The 16575-nt window shown below is 43.5% G+C and overlaps 1 protein-coding gene across 7 annotated transcripts in view; it reads right to left on the reverse strand.

Moving 5' to 3' along the window:
- Nucleotides 1-16575, reverse strand: part of PLCE1 (phospholipase C epsilon 1) — a 196236-nt gene that overhangs the window by 159824 nt on the left and 19837 nt on the right. For all 7 annotated transcript variants that reach the window (XM_069980388.1, XM_069980389.1, XM_069980385.1 and 4 more), the window contains exon 2: nucleotides 8949-10409. In XM_069980388.1, coding sequence (XP_069836489.1) covers nucleotides 8949-10100 — 1152 coding nt within the window. In that variant the 5' untranslated portion in view covers nucleotides 10101-10409. The remainder of the gene's footprint in view (nucleotides 1-8948; nucleotides 10410-16575) is intronic.

The following is a 16575-nucleotide window of genomic DNA, read 5'->3' on the forward strand; positions in this document are numbered from 1 at the left end:
AGTACCAGACACAGCCCATGGACAATGGTGGCGCTGCCAAATCTCATACAAAACCCTTTAGTGCCCTTTTATACCAAGATCTATATAGTGTACCGTTCTATTCTCCACAGATATTTCTTCTATATAATAAAGTATTTGTACCTTTTAAATAAATTCTGTTGGTAATTAAAACACAGAGTATAAGAAGGCGACCTAAATCTACATAACTATTCCTACTAGAAACCAATGCATACTTTACATAGGATGCAATATAACCACAGACAGGAAAAACATTAAATGATCTTAGAAGTCTAGACACAGCACTGGAAAGCTGCAGGTTGCAGACCATTGGTCTATATCATCAATGCTCAAAAAGCAGTTACACCCCAGTAATATCATCAGACTCACATTATACAGCACATTACTGTTCAATACCTCTGATGTGTCCACAAATCCATCCAATGTAAAAGAAAAAGCATGAAAAAAAAGTTATCAATTAAAAATAGCTGCCTGCTCCTCCACAAAACTAAAGAGCATAAAATAATAGATCCAGCCAAGTCGGAATCTCTCTGCTGAATTTCACATCATGCTGCTTCACCTCCTAAGTTTATGTGAAACTTCTTCCCTTCTGCAAGCCAAAGAGAAAGCAGCTTGATGGGGAGGGAAACCAACTTTGGAGTTATCTGGCGTTTGTCATTTTCAGCGAGTGCGAGTTACTGCTGTGAGAGAAGCCGGCAGGACGGGTAATTACAGTGATGTCACCCATCATTACTAGGGCTCAATATTAGCTTAGAGGGAGGGCGATACCGGCCCCGAATACAAGATGATTATTAGTAACACAGTCACATCATTCTAAGCACTTATGTAAAAAGTGATGAAAGTTTCATTATCTAATGCTATAAATGGTGCCGACAGGGCTAAGACCATTACCTGGATCACAGTGATTATATATAGAGAATAGCTAATACAACCGTCTAATATGACGACAGGAAATCCAAAGGTAAAGCTTAAAAAACATAAAAAGTGCCGCAGATCTTTATCATAGGGAATAAAGAGCATGATAAATACCAGCTTAGTTGCACATAGTAACCGCTTGATATATTTCTAGAAATTAAAGGGGCTCTACAGTATTGATCCTGGCATCGTGGCTCGCTTCATACATGTGAGGCTCATTTGGGAACACTGATGCTGTGTCTCCCTCTACTGTTCATCTCATATGCAAGTCTCTAAATCACATTTCACAAGATTAGGATCTACCCAAGACTGGACCAAGCAACTTCTAGGATCCAGGTAGAGAATGAGTACAGGAATAGTGCTGTACATGCCAATGATCTTTATTATCTAGCATTTTTGCACATTACTACGGTACCTTCTTGGATGTTTAAGGTCTTTTTTGGACAAGTAGCAAAAAAGTGGCTGTAAGTACCAGAACTGGAGAGTCCGATTCAAGCAGTGTAACTCCATAGAGACTGCAGCATGTAAATGATGAGACTGGAAATTCCCCTGTAACCCACTGGAATCCAGCAAATTCAACTGTGAGTGCTGATGGCTGAATGCACACTACATAGGCCTCATCGCTTCCTCTTTACACACTAACAGGCAATGCAGAGTCTATAAAAACGTTACACAAGCAATCAGAAGGTCACATTGTTACATTTGGGTGCCTTCACACGGACCAGATTTCCCACCACGGATTCGCAGCGAAATCCAACATCCCCCCCCCCCTCCCCGACGCGATCCCCGCATCTTTAGCGGGCCGGGTCTGCGCCGTAATCGCGCTGATCCCGGCTCGGCATTCTACTGCTTTTGGCCGACAGCAATAGAACACTGATCTCATGGATCTATGCAGTATATCTATACTGCATAGATCTCTATGAGAGATAAGTGTAGTGATACTACAGGGGGGGGGGGGGACTTCTAGTATGTGTGTAAAAAAAAACAAAAAAAACATTTATTAATAAAAAAAATCCCCATCCCTAATAAAGTTTGAATCACCCCCCTGTACCCATTTAAAAAAAAATAAAAACAAACATATTTGATATCGCCGCATGCGTCATTGCCCGAACTATTAATTTATTTCATTGCTGATCTCTCACTGTAAATGGTGTAAGCAAAAAAAAATTCCAAAGTGCAAAATTGCACATCAAATCCAGAAAAATTGTACTAAAAAGCGATCAAAAAGTCGCATATGTGCAAACAAGGTACTGGTAGAAAGTACAGCCCCATAGGATAAAAGCGCTTTAAGCATGGTAATAGAGCTATTTAAAGGAACAGATATTTTTTGAAAAAGGTTTTAATTTTTTAAATTTGAAAAAGTTTTAAAAGTTAAAAGTTTCTTTATCGTTGTAATCGTAGCAACTTGAGGAACATGTATAACAACTCAGTTTTACGCTAGGGCAAACGGCTGTTGCGAAACTACTACTCTCAGCATGCCCATCAACAGCTCCAGCACCTCAGTCACTGTGGTGTACCCTGCTGCAGTGCCACATGCATATTAAAGAGGTTAGATTATCCAGGATTATGCTGCGTTTACACAGAACGATTATCGTGCGAATTCGCACGATAACGATCGAATTCGAACGATGATCGTACGTGTAAACGTTGCGAACGATCAAACGACGAACGAGAAATCGTTCATTTTGATCTTACAATATGTTCTAAAATCGTCGTTCGCAAAAAATTTGCAGACCGTTCCGTGTAAACAGTCCTTCAACGATTTAACCAATGTGTGAGATAGACTTAAGCGATCGCAAAAGGATCGCAAAACGAATTTCCGTACGATATATCGTACCGTCTAAACGCTGACAGTTATGAAAAAACAATCGTTACTCCGACATCGTTAATCGTACGATCGGCCAATTATCGTTTCGTGTAAACGCAGCATTAGACATAGCTACTTTCTTGCACAAACAGCACAATCCCTGTCCCCAGGTTGTGTGTCGTATTACTATTCAGCTCCATTCACTAAATTAGAACTGAACTGCAAAACCACACCCATACTGAGGACAGGAGGGGTGCTGACTCTGGAAGAAAGCAACCATGTATTTGTAAACCTGGAAAACTCCTTTAACCCCTAGACGACCCTGGACAAACAGTTATATCATGGGTCTCTAAGGTGCTAGCAGCCAGGCCCTCACCCTTAATGACAGGCTGCAGCGATTGCGCATTGGCATTTAAGTGTAAGTAACAGGAGCAACTCCTGTCACTTACCGATCATGACCCCCGCAGTGTGACTGCAGGGGTCCTGATCGCTTTCAAAGCTATCCCCCAATAAAGATTAAAATCACCCCCCTATCCCATCATACAAATAAAACATATAAAAAAACAAAAACAAACATATTATATACGTAGTGTGCGTAATTGTCCGATTTATTAAAATATAACAATCTCCATCCCGTGTGGTGAACGGTGTAAACGACAAGAAGGAAAAAAGCCAGGATTGCAGTTTTTTTTTGTTGTTACATACATATTATATATATATATATATATATATATATATATATATATATATATATATATATGTAATAAAAAGTGATCAAAACGTCCAAGCTACACAAATATGGTATTAATAAAAACTAGAGATCATGGCACAAAAAAATGACACCCGATACAGCCCCGTAGGTGAAAAACTAAAACAATTATAAAAGAGTCACAATAAAAAAAAGGATTTCATAATAAATTGATATATATATATATTATATATAAACACATTAGAAAATCTGTTTAACCTACATATGGTTGTGTTCGGACTGAACTATAGAATAATGGTATCATGTCACTTTTACTGTATAGTGCATTATGCAGACAGAGGAACCCCCAAAAGTTACCATATATTTTTATAAATAATATTTTTGGGGTTCCATCATACATGTTATGGTAGAATGAAAGACGCCATTACAAAGTACAACTATTCCTGTAAAAAACAAGCCATTACATGGCCCTGTAGATAGAAAACTGAAAGTGCTAGAGCTCTTAGAAGGGGGGGAGGGAAAAACAAAAACGCAGAAATGAAAATTGTCGCGGCCCACTGGGTCATTTTGGGCTTGGTCCTCAAAGGGTTAAAAAAAAACTTCCAGGAAACCAAATACTAAGCCCTATGCCTATGCATTGAAAAAGCATCCGCCCCAGGTGCTGCAGCTGGGAGATTGTCCAGTTATCGCTCCTGTGCTATTCTTCCCTTTTCCGGTCATGTCCCAATTCTCTGCTATGCTCTGCAATTGGGTAAGCGGAGAGCAGGAGGTCATCAGAAGAAGAAAAAACAACAACAGGGAGCAGAAACAAAAAGATGTGAAAACTTCAGCACCAGAGGATAAGTGTGCAGGTAGTTGCTGCTTAATGACATGGGGAGGCATAGGACTTAGAATTTAGTTTTCCTGGAAAACCCCTTTAAGCATGTTAGACTGCAGCCAGTCACCTCTCCTTCTGGAATAATACATTCGGTACAGTGAAAGCAGCAACCAAAAGTTGTTCTTCACTTGGCTGAAAATTGCTCATTGTAGAGTAAAAAAATAAAATAAAATTACTTATGGTAAGTCTGCAAGAAATCAACAATGACATGTCCTGCTGATGATTCTGCTGTCAGCAAACAGGTAATGTGCAGAAAATTCAGCAATTGTGGATTTTAGACCCACTGAGTGTGCGATTTTATATAAATATATATATTCTGTGGGGGGTTACAATACTCTAATTCATCCAGGGAAAAAAAAAAAGATATATATATATATATATATATATATATATATATATATACACATATATTAAAAACAAATATATATATGTATATATACCCCTCTGTCATATGATGTAATTCATTTTAGCTTCCCTAAAGCAAACACCATAATGCAAAAATGTAAAGCAGCTCAGCTCGAAGAGGAAAGCGCTTGCTCTCCAGTGCCACCTATTGGCAGTAGCTTCTCTCTTCTTAGGTAATGCACAACTCTTTATAGTAATACTGTCACCTAAAAATTAAAAAAAAGCTAAAGGTTTTAATCATTGGGAGGCTCTCAGTATTTAGACCCCCTATCAATCTCTAGATGTAGCCAGGAGAAGGAGACTTACATAGCCATAGACTTACAATGGAGCCTGTCTCCCAAAACAAGTCAGATTGAACAGCAAGCCAAGGAATAAACGGACAGAATCCCCAAACAGTTGTCAGGGGAGATTCTGTTCCGGATGATAATCCCCAGTCACGTTCCAAGACTCTTTTAGGGTCAAGCATTCATTTACAAGGTAGCCATCTCTAATAGGTTGGTACTAGAGGGCCTTTGCTACTTTACCTTCTCAGGAAGCAATGCCTGACCTGACAAACAGGTGGTTGTATTTGCATATACTGATATCTAATTAATGACCTTAAATATAGGAGAGATCCTTTCTAAATAATTCACTTAGTACAGTACTATGCTAGCACTGTGTACAACAATTTCAGGTTATAAAATATGTAGACTTCATAAAAAAGGTTGACATGTTTGCAGCCATGAGCAATGCACAAGACGTCTTTCAGGATGTGTTCAAAGAAACACAAACTTCTAACCCCAAAATAATATGTGCCCAGCATAAAAAAATAGAAATAAGAAAGTTTTAAAATCAGCCACTAGGTGTCTCTAGCACTCCAAAATCTTACAGAAGAACAATGGAAAACAGAAGTGTGTGGCTAAAAAGAAAGCAAGCAGCGCAGAACATTTGTGGTATGGGAATTCCTTTTTGCAAAAGTCAATGCTAGGTGAACTGCTAAATACTGTATCTAGTTACACACAGTGGTGGAGGTATTGGTGTCAACCAATGACCAGATATATTATCAGATTTTATTCAACGACATCCCAGAAGTCTGATGTGTATGCCAAAGTACCCAGTGGTCACCAGGCTGGATTAACGCTACATTTATCTTTCATTGTCAGGTCCATGAAGGCTGTGTGCTCATCACTTCAAATCCTCATCCACAGGGGATTAGCCTCCTCATAGCCCTAAAATTAAAAGGGTATCCAGCAAAAATATTTTTCTTTCTGGAGCTGTCCAGAGTAGGAGAGGTTTTCTATTGGAACCCCCATAGAAAACCTCTTCTGCTCTGGATAGTTCCTGTCTCGGCCAGAGATGTCAGCAGAGAGCACTGTGTCAGACTGAAAATAAAACAACATTTCCTGCAGGACATACAGCAGCTAATAAGTATGGGAAGACTGGAGATTTTTAAATAGAAGTAAATTACAAATCTATATAACCTTTACACCAGTTGATTTGAAAGAAAAAGATTTTCGCTGGACAACCCCTTTAAGGGTAAGGATGCCCCATAGACTCACCAGCCCAACTTTTCACAACTCTCACTAACGATACGGGAGTTATAAACAGCTCAGTACCACTAGCTATGCTGTTCCATATTTCAGGACCTCCAGAAACAGCATACAGTGCTACACTGCTTGCACAACTCCTATTAACCTCTAATGGAGTTACAGAAAGTCTGCTTGCTTGGCTGTTTTCAGCTTTCCGATCACCTCCAGCTGCCATTAATGTCCAAATGATAATAACTAAGGGTCTTGTTTATGGGGGTGATTATCGACCAAGAGTGCAGCCAATAATCGGCCTGTGTAAAAGTTGCAGTGACCAGCCAAAGAACGGACAAACCCCCGATTATCAGCTAATCGCATCTTTTGTGCAGGCTTTAAAATCTATCTTTATCGGCAGCACATCGTCCTGTGTAAACAAGGTCTTGTGCGGCTGAGAAAGATAAAGGAAAACTGACAGCACAGATATGTATATATTGGGTTCTTGGATATGTATATATCTGTGCTACTTGTGTTATCCAGTTCAATGTAGTATATACTTACCAGCCACGCTGCTTGTGATCCGGCATCTGGTTCTCTGGCCGCTGCTATAACTTTAGGCCCTGCCTTCTCCGGAATGATTGACAGCTGGAGGAGGCAGGTCCTGAAGATACAACTGGCACAAGGGCCGGAGAGACAGATACCGGATCACTAGCAGCTTGGCTTGTAAGTACAGACTGCTGCTTGTGATCTGGAAACTGACAGCACAGCTATAAAGATATCCCAGGACCAAATATATACATATTTGTGCTGTCAGTTTCCAGGGCTGCATGAGCAATACAAGGATCATTCATACAGCCCAACTGTGCAATCTTTCGTGCTGTGTCCAGCAAACAAGTGCAGCTGATTGGCACTCATTTGTGCAGAGAAATCTCTTGGTCCTAAAAGGACCCTAGGGCTATCTTTAGACATACATTTCATACCGTTTTCTGCATGTTTAGTTGTTTCCCTTTTCTGCCATGTTATGGTATTGCAGAGCTGAAGCCAAGGTACCAGTGGAAGTAAAGGGGTCCAGTAAATCAAGTCTCCACCCAACTCCACTTCAAATTAACCTAGTGCTTTTTTTTCTTTTTTAAATTGTAGATTAAAAACTAAAGTTGACACGCTGCATTAAGTTCCTATATTTAGAGGTGATGTTTAAGTGCATCCATACCTGGAGGTACTGTATGTTTAAAGTGTAAAATGATAATACAAGTCACCTAGAAGCAGTCTGGCCTGCAGCAAAGTCATTATGCTTTCAGACTGGGAGATTTATCTGGTATAGTTACAAAATACATAGAGAAATCACTAATAAAAACTGCTGAAAAGCTTTTGGCTGTGGAAGGATTAAGGTCAGGTATAATCCTATTACAGTTTTCATGGTAAATTATTCATGTTCTCTGCTGCTAATCAGAGTGTGAATTGCCTAATACAAAAGGCACTTTAATAATTTAGTGTCACTAAACGGAACAACCAGGTAAAAATATTGACATTTTCTTTTCTTCCTTTCATCTTTGAAACAACTCATTTTTTTAACAAGAGATTGAAAAATCACAAATTTATATAAGGATCAAAAGAAAGGACAGCAATAAAATTTAAGGCCATGTGATATTAATGTATTTATTAGCGACATAGGAGAATCTGAGGTTCATGTTCTTTACCTTAGAAAATAGTGGCAATGTAATAGGCTTGTTTCAATATTGATGGCAGTGTTTCGTAATGATCATGTACAAACCATGGGGACATAGGCATAATAATGTATGGGACAGTTAGGTGAATAGTAAGGGAATAATTAGGCTTGCTTTATATATGGGTCCTTATTTTGATTAAGACTGGCACACACAACTTTTTGCAGCTGGCTAGATATACAGCAACTGATAAGTACTGGATTTTCTTAATAGAAACAATTCAGAAATCTGTATAGCTTTTGGATACCAGTCGATTAAAAAAAAAAATTCTCCAGAGTACCCCTTTAACACTTCCCTGTCCATTGTCAGCCCCTGTACTGTACATCTGACCTAAATGTGATGACATGACAATATGTGACCACTGCAACAGTATTGTGTGCAGAGACCCATGTGAGACAGGAATAGGACAGCTTTGCTATGAAAGCAGCAGTTCAGTGCTCAATGTAACTTCTTTATGCTGTTGTTGTTTCCTCCCTCTCTGCTAATTTAGCACCTTGCAAACCCAGTGCATCAATAACCCCTTGGCTCCTCATCTATAGTATGGAATTTTAAACCATCCTCCAGTGCCAGTGCCAGAACTTTTATCAACACTATGGTCACAACACAGCAGTAAGGAGGAAAGTGCTGTCCTGTGATTGGCCAGATAGGTAAGGGAAAGAAAATGCCTGGGTGAGTACTGCTGGCAAACAACCCAGCTCTAGTGTCGCCCCCTGATATGAACAAAATGAGCTATTCACAATGAAGAGGACTCCCAGGCTTAACAGCAGCAGTAAGAACAATACAATAACCTTATCCCTACTAAATTAATATTCTAACAAAAACATGCAAGTATTTAAAAAAAACTTTTTAAAGTACATGTGAAATATCGATCACTTCACCTAAATGCTCCTAAAAATACTAAGAAGAATATTGTTGCCTCATAATATTTAATACAAACTCTGCCAGGGACAACATAAAAAACAGGTAAAACATAATGTAGGTCTGGTCTTACCTCACACATTGTCATTCTTACCAAGTAGCCGAGCAAATCTCTCCTCTCCGCTGAATCTTGCACAGATGGTAGACATCGAGCGCTTACCCAATGGCACTTGAGTTCATTTGCCCTTTCTTGTTTTCTCTCAACAAAACAGCAAGCTCTAGTCCCAATGTGACCAGATGGCAAAGACTTAACAATGGCACTTGTCCCTGTATATACTGACTTTTTCACCTCTTTATAGTTTTTACAAAACCTTCTGACCAGCAGAGTCGAGCGGTCTTTCCTGCTTCGCGACAAATCATTATCTACTTCATCCATGAAGCTTTCGCAGGTCTCCTGACTTTGTAATGGATTTGAAGACATAACACATAGTAAATCCTGTCCAGGAGCGCTGCCACTAGGAAATAGTGGTGTGTTTTCTGAGCACAGCAATGATGGAGTATTTAAAAGATGACCTCCTTCACTACAGAAACCTATGCGTCCATCATCACTGTCACAGCTTTCTGAATGGCCGTTTATATGACGGGAGCCGAGGACAGAATTGCTGGAGCTATTCCTTTTCATTGTCTGTAAATGGCTGCCCAAAATACATTGGTTATTTGTGGAACATAAAGAGCTCTTCTGAGTGGAATAAGTTAGATGCAATGTAGGAATGGAGCTTACTGCATCTGTGCAGTGATCGCTTACTATTTCCTGACCCTCTATTGCCCTCCTATCCACCATTGATCCCTCCACTTTGAAACTAATGTCTGTCAGCACAGCAGGAATCGGAGGCTCCAGACACACACTTTTAACTTTTAGAGGATTGTAGGACTTGCAAAACTGATGAAAACCCAGGTTGGCTTTGCATGCCTTCTCTAACACTTTACTGTTTACGCCAAAGTAGTCAGCATTTGATATGTAAGGTTTCCCTGGTAGTTCTTCTGCGTCTTCTTTGCCTGCTAATAAAAAAGACTTTGCCACAGAATTCTCACTATGTTGCCCTTTTAACCTTGGTATGGATGCCGCAGTCTTTGCATTCTCTTGGTCTTGAACTGTTCTGGATCTTTTTATAACATTACTATCCAAAGTATTCATAGAATTTACATCTCCAGTTGACTGAAAAGATATCACTTTTCCATCCACGGATGGCAAAACTACAGAAGCAGCCACATCCTCCGAGGTCATCTTGACTTTTTCTACTTTATAGGGTGAATATTATAGTTTACAAGTTTGCATTATTGACAGCAGTATATATCGGCATGATGGAAAGTATTTATTCTGGTAGAAGATGTTGGATGTTTGTCTTTTGTGTCCCCCAATTCTTGAATCGGATATCGTATAGTCACCAGTCGAGCATTTTTAGGGTTAGTTTCATGCAGCTGTTTACTCCAGAGAAGCGCGAGGAGCAGCATTTATTCCTGATAACACTCGGGCGATTTCCAGTTTCATTCCAGGAGACTCTAGTTAAGCAAAATGGTCCATAAAATATTATTTCTATAAAACAAGAAGAGAAAAAAGACAAGAATATTACACACTGCTAATCTGATTTCACAAGGATCGCGTCCTAAAGACACAATAAAAAAAAAAACAGTAAAGAAGACCTTGAAATGTGCATTAAGGCGTTGTATGGCTTCAATATTTCCTTTTCGGATTGTGAGCATCAGATGAAAATATGGGGCTGTATGTTATTAACCCCTTCACGTCCAAAATACAACTATACACGTTCCTGCTGCAGATGCCCTGTGCAGCAGGATCATATATAAGGGTTTGTGGCCATGAAGGGGATTTAATGTGTGCAAAGCGATTTCAAGGCGATTGCCCCACACACAGCGTCCCCTAACCCGGAGGTAATGACAGACAGCCGTAGTCACGCATCTGCCTGTCATTACCCCTTAAATGCTGCAATGCATTGCGATCGTGGCGTTTAAAGAGGTAGTGCGGCGCTAAGAAAATATTCACAAAATAACACACATTACAAAGTTATAAAACTTTGTAATGTATGTTATGTATGTGAATGGCCCCCTTCCTGTGTTCCCCGACCCCGTCCGTGTACCCGGAAGTGTAGTGCAGTATACATACCTGATCCGTGTCGACCGACCCAGTCATCAGCTGCTCAGCTGCGATTGGCTGAGCATAACTGTGCCCAGCCAATTGCGGCTGAGCACAATTATGACGTGGCAGAGGGGGTCCGGCATGAGGGATGGCAGGAGCGGGTCGGCCGGCCTCCCGAAGATGACGTCTTTGACAAGATTACAGACAGGGTCGGTCAACACGGATCAGGTATGTATACTGCACTACACTTCCAGGTACACGGGCGGGGGTCGGGGAACACGGGAAGGGGGCCATTCACATACATAACATACATTGCAAAGTTGTATAACTTTGTAATGTGTGTTATTTTGTGAATAATTTCTTAGCGCTGCATTACCCCTTTAAGCAGGGCCGTCTTAAGAGCATTATGGGCCCCTGGGCAGAGGTGCTAATTGGGCCCCACCCCCCCGCGGCCGCCGCCATCAAAACCCCCCCATCTTTGCAACCCCGCCCCTAGCCAGTACAATTACGTACAATAAAAAATACAAATTATTGTTAACATAAACTTTAATTCACAACACAGTCTTTCAGCAGCGCAAAAACAAAAAATAACCGTGCGTGAATGCCTCACCAAACCAGACCAGGTTGGCTTCAAAGTATCCAAAAAACGCAATGGAGATAGCACTTCCAACAGCAATGCAACATGTCTCATATATACAGAGGGGCAACAACATGACTATTATATATGAGAACCATGTTGTCTCCCTGTATGTATACTGTATAATACAATATACAGGGAAACAACATGGCATATATATAGAGAAGGGCAAAACAACATGTCTCATATATACAGAGGGGCAACAACATGACTATTATATTATATATGAACCATGTTGTTTCCCTGTATACAGAATACAGGGAAACAACATGGTTCATATATAATATAATAGTCATGTTGTTGCTCCTCTGTCTATATGAGACATGTTGTTTTGCCCTTCTCTATATATATGCCAGATAACAAGCAACAAATATTACCACCGCATACTGACTAAGGGTGGTATTACACGAAGCGATTATCGTTCGAATAATCGTTCAATCGGTCGTATTTGAACGATTATCTTTTAGTGTAATAGTAGACAACGATTAAACGACGAACGATTGGTCGTTGGTCGTTTAATAGGTTTTGGATCTATTTTTATCGTTTGTCTTTTACACATCGTTCGCACATCGTTCGTTTGAATAAGATGTCGTTAGCCGTTCCCTGTTCATTCGCAAATTGAAAGGGGAGTGTTCTTGAATTTTGTTGCTCCAATATAACCGATAATCTTTCCGTGTAGTAAAACGAACGATTATTAGGCAACCGCTATTGCGATCGTTGGAGATCGTTTATCGTTAATCGTTAATTGAAAAAAATCGCTTCGTGTAATACCACCCTAACACCACCGCTGCTACTGACTAATCCACTGTACACAGATCACTATCACCTCATCCAGTCATATAGAGGTACCCAGCTCTACACAGGTTCTGTACACCATATACATTACAGTGCAGATACATCAAGTGGCTCACATGGGACGTCTTCTCTGATCGGAGTTCTTCCCTTTTCATCTTCTTTTCCATTTGCCCTGTGCCGTTATGAGAACTTCTCCGAGCCACAAATCCACAGAATCTGCCAGACAGACATATTAGGCTCCACACTCTGTCACCATCCTCATCTCTCTACACACTGCACATCTGTATTGGCCCCTTATAGATAGCTCCCCCTGTATCCCCCCCTATAGATGGCTCCCCCCTGTATCCCCCCCTATAGATGGCTCCCCCTGTATTACCCCCTTATAGATGGCTCCCCCTGTATCCCCCCCTATAGATGGCTCCCCCCTGTATCCCCCACTATAGATGGCTCCCCCTGTATTACCCCCTTATAGATGGCTCCCCCCCTGTATTACCCCCTTATAGATGGCTCCCCCCTGTATCACCCCCTTATAGATGGCTCCCCCTGTATCCCCCCCGTATAGATGGCTCCCCCTGTATTACCCCCTTATAGATGGCTCCCCCTGTATTACCCCCTTATAGATGGCTCCCCCTGTATTACTCCCTTATAGATGACTCCCCCCTGTATTACCCCCTTATAGATGGCTCCCCCCTGTATCCCCCCCGTATAGATGGCTCCCCCCTGTATCCCCCCGTATAGATGGCTCCCCCCTGTATCCCCCCCTCGTATAGATGGCTCCCCCTGTATCCCCCCTATAGATGGCTCCCCTGTATTCCCCCCTTATAGATGGCTCCCCCCTGTATCCCCCCCTCGTATAGATGGCTCCCCCCTGTATCCCCCCCTATAGATGGCTCCCCCCTGTATCCCCCCCCTCGTATAGATGGCTCCCCCCTGTATCCCCCCTATAGATGGCTCCCCCCTGTATCCCCCCCCCTCATATAGATGGCTCCCACCTGTATCCCCCCCTATAGATGGCTCCCCCCTGTATCCCCCCCCTCAAATAGATGGCTCCCCCCTGTATTCCCCCCTATAGATGGCTCCCCCCTGTATCCCCTCCTCTCGTATAGATGGCGGGCCGGCCTTAGGGTAGATGGCGCCCTGTGCGAAACTTTCTTTTGGCGCCCCCCCCCCCCGCCGCCTCTGCTGATACCCCCTAATAGTGACATAAACTAAATATTACAGCCTCCCACCCCCCCCAGACAACCCCCACTGCCCCCCGCTGACTGTTATATATGTGACCTTTTTATCACTTTTTGAATTTTTTTTCTGGGATGTGATTTCACTAAAAATCTGTAAATTTGGACTTCAGGATGTCAGGGTATGCTGGGGGTAATAGTTATGCACTGTTTTGGCTGTTGGGGTATGTTGGGATATGTTGGGAGTAGTAGTTATGCACTGTTTCAGCTGTTTGGGTATGCATGGGGTAGTAGTTATGCACGGTTTAAGCTATGAGGGTATGCTGGGGATAGTAGTTATGCACTGTTTAGCTGTTGGGGTATGCTGGGGATAGTAGTTATGCACTGTTTTAGCTGTTGGGGTATGCTGGGGATAGTAGTTATGCACTGTTTTAGCTGTTGGGGTATGCTGGGGATAGTGATTATGCACTGTTTAGCTGTTATACTGTTAGGCAAGGAGAGAAGAGATGCCAGTGTCTGTATATATACTGTGACAGTGCATGTATACACAGCAGCAGGGTCAGAACAGTGTACATGAAGTATATTGCCACAGTGTATACAGACTCTACAGAGAGAGAGAGAGAGAGAAAAAGAAGATAGAATATACACAGATGGATAGATAGATAGATAGATAGGAGATAGATAGATAGATAGATAGATAGATAGGAGATAGATAGATAGGAGATAGATAGATAGGAGATAGATAGATAGATAGATAGATAGATAGATAGATAGATAGATAGATAGATAGATAGATAGATAGATAGATAGATAGGAGATAGATAGATAGGAGATAGATAGATGATAGATAGATAGATAGATAGATAGGAGATTGATAGATAAATGATAGATAGATAGATAAATGATAGATAGATAGATAGATAAATGATAGATAAATGATAGATAGATAGATAGATAGAAGAAGAAGCATCAGGCTTACAGCAGGGGCACAGGATGCGAAACGCTGCAGGAATTGCTGAGGAGCATGGAGGAGGCACAGGGCTTGGCAGAGGTTACAGGTCATCACACTGATGGGGAAGCACGGCCTGTGCTAAAATGGTCAGCTTACACACACAGTCCGGCACACAGTTGAGCAGGCTGCATTGTGGCAATGAGTGAGTGAGTATCCCACCCGCGGTGGGCGCCGGGGGCGGGGCTTGTCGGCGAGGGGCGGAGCTTACCGGGACGTACCAGGAACATTAATTTGCCAGTCCCTAGTCTGGCTTCAGAGCGCCCCAAACCAAGCACTATACAGGGAGGGCAGGCGACCAGCTAGGGGGGCGCTTTGGCAGACAAACAGAACGTCTGTCTGCCAGACAGTTAGGTGTGCAACTGTCTGCCAGAGCGCCCCCCAGCGGGCTAGGAGTGATGCGCCCTGTGCAAGCGCACAGGTCGCACACCCCTAAGGCCGGCCCTGTGTATCCCCCCCTAGAGATGGCTCCCCCTGTATCCCCCCCTCGTATAGATGGCTCCCCCTGTATCCCCCCTATAGATGGCTCCCCCTGTATCCCCCCCTATAGATGGCTCCCCCCTGTATCCCCCCCTAGAGATGGCTCCCCCCTGTATCCCCCCCTAGAGATGGCTCCCCCTGTATCCCCCCCTCATATAGATGGCTCCCCCCTGTATCCCCCCCTATAGATGGCTCCCCCCTGTATCCCCCCTATAGATGGCTCCCCCCTGTATCCCCCTTATAGATGGCTCCCCCTGTATCCCCCGTATAGATGGCTCCCCCCTGTATCCCCCCCTATAGATGGCTCCCCCTGTATCCCCCCCTATAGATGGCTCCCCCTGTATCCGCCCTATAGATGGCTCCCCCTGTATCCCCCCCCTCATATAGATGGCTCCCCCCTGTATCACCCCCTATAGATGGCTCCCCCCTGTATCCCCCCTTTAGATGGCTCCCCCTGTATCCCCCCTATAGATGGCTCCCCCTGTATCCCCCCCTATAGATGGCTCCCCGTATTCCCCCCTATAGATGGCTCCCCGTATTCCCCCCTATAGATGGCTCCCCCTGTATCCCCCTATAGATGGCTCCCCCCTGTATCCCCCCCTATAGATGGCTCCCCCCTGTATCCCCCCTTATAGATGGCTCCCCCGTATCCCCCCCTATAGATGGCTCCCCCTGTATCCCCCTATAGATGGCTCCCCCCTGTATCCCCCCCTATAGATGGCTCCCCCTGTATCCCCCTATAGATGGCTCCCCCCTGTATCCCCCCCTATAGATGGCTCCCCCCTGTATCCCCCCTTATAGATGGCTCCCCCGTATCCCCCCCTATAGATGGCTCCCCCTGTATCCCCCTATAGATGGCTCCCCCCTGTATCCCCCCCTAGAGATGGCTCCCCCCTGTATCCCCCCCTAGAGATGGCTCCCCCCTGTATCCCCCCTATAGATGGCTCCCCCTGTATCCCCCCCTATAGATGGCTCCCCCCTGTATCCCCCCCTAGAGATGGCTCCCCCCTGTATCCCCCCCTATAGATGGCTCCCCCCTGTATCCCCCACTATAGATGGCTCCCCCCTGTATCCCCCCCTATAGATGGCTCCCCCCTGTATCCCCCCCTATAGATGGCTCCCCCTGTATCCCCCCCCCTATAGATGGCTCCCCCTGTATCCCCCCCCTCGTATAGATGGCTCCCCCCTGTATCACCCCCTATAGATGGCTCCCCCCTGTATCCCCCCTTATAGATGGCTCCCCGTATTCCCCCCTATAGATGGCTCCCCCTGTATCCCCCTATAGATGGCTCCCCCCTGTATCCCCCCTATAGATGGCTCCCCCCTGTATCCCCCCCTATAGATGGCTCCCCCCTGTATCCCCCCTTATAGATGGCTCCCCCATATCCCCCCCTATAGATGGCTCCCCCTGTATCCCCCCTATAGATGGCTCCCCCCTGTATCCCCCCCTATAAATTGCTCCCCCCTGTATCCCCCCTATAGATGGCTCCCCCCTGTATCCCCCTTTATAGA

Source organism: Dendropsophus ebraccatus, chromosome 8 (genome assembly GCF_027789765.1).
Source record: "Dendropsophus ebraccatus isolate aDenEbr1 chromosome 8, aDenEbr1.pat, whole genome shotgun sequence".
NCBI lineage: Eukaryota > Metazoa > Chordata > Amphibia > Anura > Hylidae > Dendropsophus > Dendropsophus ebraccatus.